This window comes from Carica papaya, chromosome 4, assembly GCF_054855325.1.
Source record: "Carica papaya isolate Zhongbai chromosome 4, ASM5485532v1, whole genome shotgun sequence".
NCBI lineage: Eukaryota > Viridiplantae > Streptophyta > Magnoliopsida > Brassicales > Caricaceae > Carica > Carica papaya.
In genome coordinates, this window is record NC_142312.1 from 6,217,394 (window position 1) to 6,231,225 (window position 13,832).

Consider the following 13,832-nt stretch of genomic DNA (forward strand, 5'->3'; position numbering starts at 1 on the left):
GATGCGTTCCCTCCCCAAATGCGATCGGACGATCAGATTTAAACGCGATCAATGGTATAGATTTATTTACTATTTAAACATGATCGGACGGTCCAGATTTAATCCCTATTTAATCGCGATCGGACAGTTCATATTAAACGCGATGGACGGTCCAGATTAAAAGGAGAATGATATAAATAATTTTCTTCACACCAAACCCTAACCCTAGCCCTCAGACACCCTCACCAGAGAAGAAGACCCAACTGCCGAGAATGAGAGCCATCGCCGAGTCGGAGCCACTTCTGATCGCCAAAAGACGTAAAAATTTCTCTTTTTATTTGGAATTTAATTTTAAACACCCCCATGGCTAAATTGGAGCTAAAAGACTTACTGATTGGCCGAAAACTGCGGGCAAAGCCCCGCACTGCAATGGAAAATTACAAAAAATCATTTAATGAGGTCCTTTCTGATTCCTGTTCTGCGTAATTCTTTCACCATTTTGACCACCGGTTTCTTCTCTACAGATTGACCGAAGCAAAAGACCTAACTGCAAAGGTGAGCCGGCGGAGCTGCCGCACTAGAGAACCCCGCCGCCAGTGAGTTTCTATTTTTCATTTTTTTTTAGCCAACCGATGCCCCTTAACGTGTTTTCTTGCAGGGATTAATGCAAAGTCGGTCGAAAATAGCTGACACGAAGCAAATTGCCGCTGTGGGCGGTGGTGCCGTCATCAGAGCTCGGCGGAGCCGCCGTGCTGGAATTTTAAAATTAGCCAAAAAGAGGTCCTGACACCGATTTTGTATTTTTGGGATATTTGTAGGTACTTGTAGTACGTTTTAATCCATGAAGAAAAATTTAGGAAACCCGGAGATTACCAGTAGGTGCAGTCAACAAGTTTAGTTTTTCGAATATCAATTTGAGTAAGAATCTTTCATCATATTTTCTATTATGGAATTGAAGTCAAATTAACAATAATACGGTGTTTTATGCAATTTAGAAAATATCTATAATTAATTACGGGTTATTAATGGAGTCAGAGTCATAAATTATTTTCTGTTGATTTATTTTATAGTTTGAGTGCATGACAATATCTCATTGATCGATTTTATATTTTTGAATGCATGTATTGCTGCTTTATGTGACTACTGTTAAATTAGAAAACTGAGATGTGATTATATTTCCTGATGCATGTTTTTTTTGTTTTATGTGATTACGGTTGAATTAGAAAACTGAGATTAAAGGTAAATAGGAACTGTGTGATTAAGTGAATGGATGAAAAGACAGCCTTACTGGATATTTTGGGAGATGGTGGACGAATCGGGTGCATAGAAAATCCTACCGTGAACGTTGCCTCATACCGGAGGGGGTATCGAGATTTTATAATTTGACGTTTATACCGGACGGGGTATGGAGTCGAGCCATTTCACTCTCATATAAGACGAGGTATTGAAGTTTTGTAATTTGGTACTCATACCGGATGAGGTATAGAGACGGCTCATTAATTGAAAATGTTAAAGAAAAGAGGTTCACGCATTGTAGGGACATCCTTATGAACCCTCATGGATACCAGTAGGCTGATAAAAAAGAAAAATTTTTGTTTTGGTTAATTGAATATGAGATCATGATATATATTATGTTATTGATTCTACAGGTTATTTTTGTAAATCTCGCTACGATAAGTATGCAGCAAATAGTTTTATTTATGATAAATGAATTTGCTTAATTAAGTGCTCCATTAGTTTATTAACAATTTCTACCAACTTTCATTTCTGTGTCGGTGAGTAGCGTGATATTTTTACTAGGCTAGTGTAGCTCATTCCTTTATTAACAATTTCATATCAAGAGGATCAGGATCCAGAGCCCGATCCATAAGAGGGTTACGAGTAAAATGCCAGTTTTATTTATTTTCCGTTTATTTCCTTAATTTTTTTGTATTTTCTTCAAATAGTAATTCCCGTAGCATTATTTGAGACTTTAAGTTATTGTGTACGAAACGTTAACCCTTACTGATTATTTTATTTCCGCACTTAATTTATAATTTATTTCTTTTGAAATTTTTGGAGTCGTTACAATTGGTATCAGAGCCGCATTCTCGGACCCATTCCTTATGCAAAATCCATAGAAAACACAAAAAACAATGAATTATCACTCAACCATTCCTTGTAAAATGTAGGTACAGATAGATGAGGAGAGAAAGACGCTCACTAAACCGAACAGTCCGGTAGGCTTCACTACGAGAGGATGTTGACCGATTATTTGAGATGCTGGAGAGACTCATCGCTGCCCAGCAGGCCCAGGAGGAAAGGAGGGAGCTACCTGTACTATATCATCCAGTACCACCATAGGGTCATCCAGTATATCCTTAGCACAGTTCAATCCCTCTTCCATGAGACCCAACTCCTCCCATTATGGACTCAGTCTATATCGAGAGATATAAAAGACTAAATCCATCTACTTTTGTAGGGGGATCTTCATTTGAAGAGGTCGAGTAATGATTAGCTGAGTCAAAGAAGGCATTCACGATGCATGGGGTGACTCCTGAACAGAAAGTCATCATTGCTATCTACATGCTGGTGGGAGAGGCATACTGCTGGTGGTACATCAAGTAGGCCACCCTGCCCGTTCCAGTCACTTGGGAACAGTTCTTGATAGCCTTTCATGCATAGTACCTTTCAAAGCATCTCTGACATTTGAAGGAAATAGAGTTTGCACACTTGATCCAGGGGAACATGATTATATCAGAATATGCTCACAAGTTCATAGAATTGGGCCAATATTCCCTAGAGAGCATGACAGATGAAGGCAGGAAGGCTAGAAGGTTCGAGTGGGGTCTCCGTCCTAATATCAGACGACAGTTGTTTGTACTCAAGCTCAGAACTTATTCGGCTGTTTTGGCCAAGACACAATTAGTGAAGAGGAACCTTCGCACATTTCCTCTAGTAGTAGGGAACCTCAAGCCCTTGGCTCCACACCGCAGACCAGCTCCTACTGCACCTATTCAACAGAACAAGAGACCCATACTGATGAGTTAGGCTCTTCCTCAGGTTCCAGTAGCAAGACGGAGTAAGACTTGTCAGCATTGTGGCAATGATCATGGGGGTCGACCCTGCTATCGCCTCAACAACACATGCCGTATATTCGTTAGTGCCCAATATTATGCAAGAGAGTGCCTGAGGAACCAGAACTAGGTTAGAGCTCTTATCCAGAGCAGAGCTTACAACCTCACTCAGCAGGATACAAAAGTCAACCTGGACGTGGTACAGGGTACGTACACTATCTGTAACCACCATGCTCATGTTTTGATTGATAGTGGTGTATCACATTCATTTTTTTTACATGTTTTTGCATTAAAATTAAATGTATCACCTAAAAAACTTGATTCTGTGTTATTTGTGTCTACTCTTGGGAGTAGGATACTACTAGGGGAAGTTGTATATAGAGTATGTGTCATAGATATAGAAAATAGAAAATTGAATGTGGACCTAATAGAGATTGATATGAAGGACTTTGATGTAATTTTAGAAATGAACTGACTAGCGGTGTATCACGACACCCTAGATTGTTTTCGCAAAAAGGTTGTATTCAACCCTCCTAATGAGGAGTCATTTATAAATTAATAAAATTATTTAACATTTATTTTCCTCATGAAAAATTCTCTTATTATCAAGTACTTTAACCCGACTGTTCTCTCTAACTAGGTAAATCCAATAAAGAAATTTATATTCAAGAGATTCTGGTAGTTTGAGACTTTCTAGATGTGTTTCCAGATGAACTACTTGGACTGCTAGTAGACGGAGAAGTCGAATTCACCATAGACCTTCAGCCAGACACCCAGCCTATTACGGTTGCTCCTTACTGCATGAGTTGTGTTGAGATGGAGGAACTGAGGAAACAAATCACTGAATTACAGGACAGTAGATTCATCTGACATAGTGTGTCTCATTGGGATGCTGGAGTCACATTTGTGAGAAAGAGAGATGGAACATTAAGATTTTATATTAACTATAGAGGCTAGAACATGGTCACAATCAAGAACAAGTACTCTTCCCGAAGATCGATGATCTTTTTGATCAGTTGCAGGGTGCCCACATCTTCTCCAAGATAGACCTGCATTCAGGTTACCATCAGGTAAAGATCGGGACAAAAAACATTTTTAAAACAGTCTTTCGAACCAGATACGGATACTATGAGTTCCTGGTCATGCCATGTGGACTAACCAATGCTCTTAATGAACAGGATTTTCAGATAATTTTTAAATTAGTTCATTATTGTGTTCATCGATAATATCTTGCTTTATTCAAAAAGCAGAGAAGAACACAGTTACCATCTGACTTAGCTTTTGCAGGTTCTCAGAGAGATGAAGCTGTATGCAAAGTTGAGTAAGTGTGAGTTTTGGCTTGAGCAGACTACCTTCGTATGGTGCATCATATCAAAAGATGGAGTGTTAGTGAACCTTAAAAAAGTTGAAGCAGTGCTCGGCTAGAAAAAATTGACCTCAGTTAAGGAGATCTGTAGCTTTCTGAGGATGGCAGGTTATTACCGCAGGTTTGTGGAAGAATTTTTTAGCCTAGCTGCTCCTATGATTCGGCTCACAAAGAAAAATGTCAAGTTTGAGTGGAACAAGAATTGTAAAAGAATTTTTTCAGAACTAAAGAAACGGTTGACTATCGTACTTGTATTAGCCTTATCGAGCGGATCGGGTGGATATACAGTGTATAGTGATGCCTCCTGCTTAGGATTGGGTTATGTTTTGATGTAGCATGGGAAGGTCATAGCCTATAGGTCCATGCAGTTGAAGAGTTATAAAAAAAACTAGCATACCCATGACTTAGAACTAGCTGCAATTATCCACACCTTGAAGACTTGACGCCATTACTTGTATGGGGAGATCTTTCAGATCTATACTGATCATAAGTGATTGAAACACATATTCACTTAAAAGGATCTCAACATGCGCTAGAGAAGGTGGATAGAACTCTTCAAGGACTATGATTGCGATATCTTATATCACCCGGGTAAGGGCAACATAGTAGTCGACACACTCAGCAGGAAAATTGTTGGTATATTAGCTCATTTAATAGTTTCATAATGCAGATTAATAGGGGCCACACAACAGGTACGATTTCAGGACCTAAAGAGAGTCACATGTTTGGTCCACTTGACCGTTCAACCTGAGTTAATCCACATAATAAAAGAAGCTTAATCCGTCAATTCCACCTTATCAGGAGTTAATCCAGAGAATAAAGGAAGCTCAGTCTGTCAATTCTACCTTAGCAGCCCTCAAGAAAGATGCAGAACAGGGAGTAAGTTCTGAATTTTGAGTCTCTACCGATGGGTTGCTCAGATTCCAAGATAGGGTGTGTGTTTCAGGTGACAGTGAGTTGAAAAGGGACATCATGACAGATGCCTATAACTTAAAGTTTGTTATGCATCCCGAAAGCATTAAGATATATCAAAGTATGCAACCCTGATTTTGGTGGAACGGGATGAAAAAAGATATGACTGACTTTGTTTCTAAGTGTTTAGTATGTCAGCAGGTCAATGCAGAGTATCAACGCCAGGTGGGCGACTTCAATCATTACCAATTATGGAGTGGAAGTGGGAATATATCACAATGGATTTCGTGAAAAGATTGCCATTTGAGTAATTGTTGACTGACTTATCAAATCTTTCCACTTCTTGGCCATCAGGATGACTGATCCCTTAGACAAGTTAACAAGAATGTATCCGGGATATAGTCAAATTACATGGAGTACCAGTGACAATAGTGTCTGACAGGGACTCCAGGTTCACTTATCGGTTCTGGTCTAACTTTCAGTAAGTCATGGGAACGAAACTGTCTTTTAGTACTGGATTCCATCATCAGGCCGATGGACAGTCAGAAAGGACAATCCGCACACTTGATGATATACTCTGAGCTTGTGTTATTAACTTCGGGGGCCATTGGGATGACCATCTACCCCTGATATAGTTCGCCTACAACAGTTACCAAGCAAGTATTGGCATGGCTCCGTATGAGTCGTGTACGACCGCCCATGCAGATCGCCGATATATTGGGAAGAAGTGGGTGATAGAAAACTATTCGGCACAGATCTCGTAGAGGAGACTACAACCAAAACAGTTAAGATAAGGAAGAACATTCAGATGGCTCAGAGCAGCCAGAAGAGTTATGCGGACACCTAGAGAAGAAATTTGAAATTTGATAAAGGCGATCGGGTGTTCCTTAAAGTCACCCCTTTCAAGGGAATCTGTAGGTTTGGCAAGAGGAGAAACTAAATCCCCGGCATATTGGGTCATTTGAAATCTTAGACAGAATTGGTACCGTCGCCTACAGGCTGACACTGCCTTTAGAACTTTTCAGGGTCCATAATGTATTTTATGCGTCCATGCAACGCAAGTACAACCCGGAACTGTTTCATATCTTAGCCCACGAGTCTTTTTCACTCAAAGAGGATCTGTCCTACGAGAAAGTACCGGACGGTATTGTGGACCAAAAGAGCAGATTACTTCGTAATCAGAAAATTTCTTTTGTTAAGGTCCTATGACAGAATCACATACCGAGAGAAGCCACATGGGAGGTAGAATTAGACTTCAGAGCCCAATACCCCCAACTATTTGATTAAGTAAGAGAGAGACAAATTTGAGGGACCAAATTTCTTTTAAGGTGGGGGAAGTTATAATACCCAAATTAATTTAATTGTAATTTAAATTTATTTATAAATATAATTTTTAAATTTTTTGAATTTTAATTTAATGTAAAAATGAAGAAAAATAGGAGGGGGATGAAATTGAAAATAATTTTGGGAAAAATGGATGAAATTTTGAGTTCTGGGGGTGTTTTTGAAAGAAAAATTGAAAATTAGAGGTTAGAACGCAATTTAAGAAAGTTGTACTACGTAGGATGCTTAGTCAGCAGTTCCGACAAATCAGAACGTGTAGAGTGGCAACGGACACTAATGTGGTACCACGTGGGAGGCCACACAGGTGATCCGCGTGTCAGCGATCGGATGGTCAGATTTAAACGCAATCAACGGTCCAGATCCACTTCTTTTTTAAACGTGATCAGACGGTTCAAATCAGATTACGATGAACGATCCAGATTCACTCTCTATTTAATCGCGATCGGATGGTCCAGATTAAACGTAATAGACGACACAGATTAAAAAGGAACATATATAAATAACCCTCTTCACACCAAACCCTAACCCTAACCGCCAGACACCCTCGCTGGAGAAGAAGACTCAGTAGGCGGGAATGAGAACCGCCGCCATCCGCCACTATGCCGGAGCCACTTCCGACCGCTGAAAGAGGTAAAAATTTCTCCATTTACTTGGAATTCAATTTTAAACATCCCCATGGCCAAATCGGAGCCAAAAGACCCGTGGATAAACCAGAAACCGCGGGCAAATCCCGGCGGTGCTGTCGCGAAAAATTGCAAAAAATGCCTCCGGTGAGACCCTTCCGATTCCTGTTCTGCGTAATTCTTCTTTCACCATTTTAACCACCGTTTTCTTCTTTATAGGTTGATTGAAACAAAATATCCAAAGACAAAGGTGAGCCGGCGAAGCCGCCGTACCAGAGAACCCCACCGCTTATGAGTTTCAGTTTTTCATTTTTTTTGGGCCAACTAAGACCCCTTAATGTGTTTTCTCGCAGGGATTGTTGCAAATCTGGCCGAATTCGATCGAAAAGAACCAAATCGAGACAAACCACTATTGCGGGTGGCGGTGTCGTTGCCGGAGCACGGCAAAGCCACCGTGCCAGAATTTCAGAATTGGCCAAAAAGAGGTTCTGACACTAATTTTGGATTTTTCGGATATTTGTAGGTACTTATAGCGCATTTTAATCCCCAAAGAAAAATTCACTAAACTCGAGCACCGGCAGTAGGTGCAATCAACAAGTTTAGCTTTTCGGACATCGATTTGAGTAATTATCCCTCACTCTATTTTCTGTTATGGAATTGACGTCAAATTAACAATAATACGGTATTTTGTGCAATTTAAAAGATATATATAATTAATTATGGGTTACTAATGGATCTGAACCGTCCACGCGCGCGGGAACAAATCCGGACCGTCCGATCGCAGGCATGCGAATTACCAGTGTGGCCTCCCAGGTGGTACCGAGTCAGTGTGTCTTGTCACGCGGCGCGTTCCAGTTCGTCGGAACTGCTGACTAGGCGGTCCTACGTGGTGCATTTTTTTAAATTACATTTTGACCTCCAGTTTTCGATTTTTATTTCAAAAACACCCCCGAACCCAAATTTTCACTCATTTTTTTAAAATTATTTTCAATTTTATCGTCTACCTATTATTTTCTAAATTTTACGTTAAATAAAAATTTATAAAATAAAAATTTACATTCTTATATATTAATTTTAATTTTTAAAACTAATCCCGAACTAAATTTCGAACCCGGGTATTACATCGACTATGCATGGATGTTCTCCCATTTGTAAACAGTGGGTCACTAACATATGATTATTAAATGTCCACGGGCCTCCGTTAATAACTAGCTGCACATCGACCTCATAGAAAAATTGAAAAAGATATCTCTCGCTACCTAATTCCACAATACTAATACCACCTATTGGGGGCCAGATATCCGTCAATGTGTTGCGCATTGGTTTAAATTTAATCACAGCCTCCGTCAAGAATCTGCGTACCAAACAAAAATCATACTCTACAGAGTCTTGTACCACTTTCTCCGAGATATCACGTCCTTCCTCCTCCGCATCTGATATCGTTAGTGCTGTCAATCCACCCTAAGCCTCCATAGTTGTCATCGCAACCACATAAGATTCACTAAAGTGCCAAACAACAGACAGAACCAAAACATGCTAATCGACAGACTTACATGCATGATTAAACATACGAAGTTATTATTATTATTTTAGTGTCAAGTTAAACATTTATAAATTCTAAATTACCATTTTATAATTAGCCTTCATGATACTTCATACACATGCAAGGCCCAGAAATTTATTTGGGCAGGAGCATTTTGTCTTGTAGACATTTTATAAACTTTAAGAATATAATAATAATAGAATAGAAGATAAAAGTATATAAAAATAAATAAGAAATTTTTTTAAAGTTTCTTACAATTTTTATTTAAAGAGGTATATGAGACCATAAATTAAGCTAAAAATAAGTTATAAATTAATTTGAAGGTTACGGAAGGGAAAGAAATATAGACATCCATAACTTGTGAAATCTGAAGAGGTCATAATACTATTAACATTGTTATATAATAATAATTTAAATTAAATCTATGTTTTTTACTATTTTTTATTTTACTGCTTAAAAGTGCTTTTATATTATAATAATTTAAACAATTATTTAATTATGTTTAAAGCTAAAAATAATAATTCAATTAATATATACTTGTAGAAATTTAATAATAATTTACAGAATGAAGGAAATTTAATAATAATTTTAACAATATTTTTACCACTTACAACACAAACACCAGTTGCTTCAATCGAATAATAATATATTTATTTTATTAATGAAAGAAATCATTTTAAAATAAATTAACACGTTTAAGATTAATTTCTAAAAAAATATTTTTGTGAATAAATATTATTTATAAATATAATTTATTTATTCAGTTGAATGATTATTACGTTGTTCTATTTTTCATACGAGATTATGAATTTAAAATTTTAGTGTATTTCATAATATTATTATATGAAACACTATAACACATTAAATTCTAAATTGTAAGATTTTTTTATGACTCGTTATTAAATAATTGAATACAAATTGAATCATTCATCACTAAATTCACTCTTCGTTCTTCTTATTTCTCATTCTATATTGGGCTCTCATGTTAAGAGAACTTGACCACAAAGTTACTTGGAGGTCTCATCTTAAATAAATTAATTATTATACATATTTTTTGAACTATATAATATTTCAGTGTGATATTAATATTGTTGTTTACTACTATAATTGAATTTAAAGGTAATGTACAAAGGACTTTTACCAAATGAATCCCCTAAACAAAACTATACATGCACAAAAAAATAATAATAATAATAAAAGGAAAGAAGAATAAATTTGAGAAGGATCAGAAGAGGCGAAAGACAGGGGAGATCAACAACTTAACAAGATGGAGAAATTTATGAAAAGTAGTGGTTTGGATATGGGGTTGGCTTGATAGGTCTGAATCATCATCATCATCATGGTAAGGTCTGTTGAAGGCAGAATTCATTTGCCATATCTTGAGTGAGGCATTAATCTTGGCATCCGTAGCATTGTTAAACAAGAAAATTTTAGCAGCTCCATAAATGGCCTTTGTTGGATAAACCCTAGCTGTAATGGCAGATCTTCCTCCTTGCGCAAAGCTTTCAACTATTGAATGATCCACCTGAATTCACATTTAAAATTTAACTTAACCCAAAATCCAAAACTAAAACAAAAAAGACAAATTAACTGAGGCTAAACTCACCAATATTCTTAAAGATAGTTTTTCTCCTTCGAGAACTGGGACAAAGCTCCAATGAACAAGTTTGTTCACATCAGTTGCCAATGAGGACCTTGAAAAAAGATAACCCATCAAAGAATCAGATGCTTTTCTTTTCAGAATTGTTAGTCAAAGAAAGAGCAGAAGATTTTTCACTTACCTTAATGTATCAGTGCAGAAGAAAGTCTTGAAGCTGCCATCACTTCCCTTGGAAACATAGAAATATACAGGAGTCTGCTCTGAGAGGGACTCATCAGCAAGAACTAGAATCCCGAAAGGCCCTAGAGCGCCGCGTTGAGCAGCACCTCCGCCCGCGCTGCAGCTGAACCCAACCTCGGTCATGGCTGTTCCATTTAAAGCCTCCTTATCTACCTCAAATTCAGCCACTATATCTAACTGTGTTGCAGGGCCAATGTCAAGTGGAATCACTGAACCTGGACCAACTTTTATGTCGACAAATTCCTTGCTGCTTAATCTGAGAATCTCAACCTCTTCAACCGGCCACTGGAGTAGATTGGTACCTGTTTGCTGATCAAGCACCAATGTCCTTGGAATGCTCTGTGTGAGATAATACAAACTTGAATTATCAGAAACCAATTAAGTGAATAAAGAACTTCTATGTTGTCTTCAAGTCAGAAATTTAAAATACCTGAACAGAAGCCCATCCTTTCTTCACATCAGCAGCTTCGCTATCAGATTCTGTAATCCAACCCCATAAAACTCTTCTTTGCTTGTCCTGATCATAGAAAGTCTTGGATGCATAGAATGTCCCGTAATCATACCTAAGCCCAATTCCAACATCAATCTCAGGAAAATCAGGAACCCATGTCCCGTTTTCTTCAAAGTAAGTCCCTATAGCATAATGATCGTTCCTGGTATCATCCATGCTTGCTTTCACCACATGCTTGACTTTTGGGCCATAGGAAGACGTGTCCAAGCCATAATTGCTTGTTTTTGAGACAGGATAAAAGTCCACACACTCCCACATGCCAGTGCCGGGAACACCATGAAGGATTGAATCTAAAAGCTCAAAATTTATAAAGTCATTAGTGTCGTACACTAAAGATATGCCGGTCTTGTTAACTTTAGAGCCTACTGTAATTCGCCATTTCCCTTCCAACGTCAACCAAGCGGTTGTCGGATCACGAAAATCCTTGAAATGAATGCCTGGTGGAGGGACCAGAACTGGGTTGTTAGAATACTTGACCCAATTGATGAGGAGGGGATCAGAAAGATCAGCAGGGTATGCCAGATTTTGCACCTGAACTGATTCATTTGTTGAGCCAGTATATAGCATAACTATTTGGCCATCATGGAGTATGGTAGCAGATCCAGACCAGACGCCATTGATGTCATACCATTGATCAGGAACCATAGCCAAGGGCAGGTAAAACCAGCGAATCAAATCCTTTGAAACAGCATGTCCCCAAGCAATATCACCCCACACAGCACCATTTGGGTTGTACTGATAGAAGAAGTGGTACCATCCCTTGTAAAACATTGGACCTGTAACATTAAGTTTCCAAATTTTAAGAACAATACATTAATTCCTTTATGTGCTAAACCTTAATTCCTTCTCGTCAAATCTCTTATTCGGATCAAATTTTGGTTATGGTTAAAATATCAATCAAATTAGACAACATATTAGGAAGGAAAAAATTGAAGTAAGAAGATACCATTAGGATCTGAAGCAAAAGAAACCACATTCCGCAATCAGCCCAGGAAGAGTCGAGCAACCAACAATTAGAAAAGAAAAAGGAGGAAGTCAGTTAAAATGAATTATCTTTCTTTCTAAAAATCAAATTATGTTTTGACTTATCTTTGACAATTTATACTATACAGCTTAAACCCCTTCCTCTCGTTTCAGTTTTCCAACTTTATAGTAAGAAAGAAAAAAGTAAACTAATAAAAAATTACTCAAATTCTTTTAATTCAATAATCTTATAATTGGCTGTAGGGGTTGACTTTTCTCTGAAATTCTCAAGAAAGAAATTTCCATCTCTTCTTTTCCTTCCTATTTCTTTTTCACTAACAGAAAGTGAAAAAAGAACCATGTAGAAAGTGGTATCCGATTGAAAATGAAATAAAGAAGGGAAAAGAGAGTTACTTATAAATACCATTCATCCAATTTTTCTCTGGTTGAAAATGGAATGACGTTCTCTGCCAGGATAACATATCGTTGCTCCAAGGGAAAGCTGGCATCGCCTTCAATCCCAAGAACAACGGCCGGTTACTCTTCTCCGACACGCCGGCCGGCGAGCCACGTGACACGGGTCCCATTAACTTTGCGGGTTCCATAGATACATACGACAATGAGGCGTCGTTGTTATTAATAACAGTATTATTATTACCTAAATTGTCGCCATTGTAAGAGGCGATCAGGGCCACCAAAAAGGCTAACGTTAAAAAGCCGGAGGAAGTTACAAGGAAGGCCTTAATGGGTCGGCGACGGTCGGTCGCCGGAGGTCCGACGGGGTGAGGCCCAGATGGGAGGGCAGTGTACACATGTGTATTGGAAATTGGTAGGAACGTTTTCTGCCCATCCATTATAGAGGATTGTAGAGGAAACTTTTTCAGGAAGTTAAACGTCGGCAAAGAGAAAAGATTTTATCGGGAGAGAGATGGGAAGGTGATCAAGGAAGATATGGCATGAGCTTATTTGTCATATATATAGCGGCTGTTTTTAGTTTCTTTGTTCGACAATAAATAGGATTTCAATCTTAATCATGATTAAACGAGGATTTGACATTCTATCAATCAGTAATCAATCATAACAGTAATAAATACATTGGAGTTTTTATTTTATATATATATATATAGTCCGTACGATCTTAAGGTATATTTAAAATTTATAATAAAATAAAAATTAATCCTTTTAGTGAAAGCTTATTTCTGGAGGTACTTAATGTTTTGTAAATACTAAAGTATATTAATTAATTAATCGCACTATTTAATTTAATGTTTTATATTAAAGATAAGAATAAAAATTTAGAAAATATTAATATATATAGGGTAACTTTAATTGTCTACTTTCTGTTAGAATTTAATCTAATGTGCCCAGGTGCACCAACTGTACTTACAATTCATCATATTTTTAAAACATATTAATAAATTATAAAAAAACATAAATAAAAATTGTACCAATGTACTATATTAAAATTTTGTTATATATTATAAAAATATAATATAGTATTCATATACATGTCGAATGGATATAAATGACATCCATGACATGAATTTATGTCAGGGACTAAATTCAATAAAATATATCAAAACAAATATAAATATATATATGTTCATAAACATACATATAAAGTTTTTAGGTAAATTATTGTAACTTTGTTCCTAATTAGGTGTATATATATATATATATATGTTCATAAACATA

General features: G+C 37.3%; 1 protein-coding gene across 2 annotated transcripts; it reads right to left on the reverse strand.

Annotated features, from left to right (window-relative positions):
• Positions 1-9,842: 9,842 nt before the first annotated feature.
• Positions 9,843-12,488, reverse strand: LOC110817538 (acid beta-fructofuranosidase 2, vacuolar-like). Of its 2 annotated transcripts, XM_022046127.2 has the most exons (5): positions 12,121-12,488; positions 11,094-11,950; positions 10,605-11,002; positions 10,430-10,517; positions 9,846-10,348 (listed from the first exon to the last, which is right to left on the reverse strand). In XM_022046127.2, the coding sequence occupies exons 2-5, from the start codon at positions 11,943-11,945 to the stop codon at positions 10,049-10,051; spliced, it is 1,638 nt and encodes a 545-aa protein (XP_021901819.2). In that variant the 5' UTR covers positions 11,946-11,950; positions 12,121-12,488; the 3' UTR covers positions 9,846-10,048. The 2 variants fall into 2 exon arrangements, with proteins under 2 accessions (XP_088073731.1, XP_021901819.2); XM_088217605.1 differs by lacking the exon at positions 12,121-12,488 and having other exon boundaries at positions 9,843-10,348.
• Positions 12,489-13,832: the final 1,344 nt, after the last annotated feature.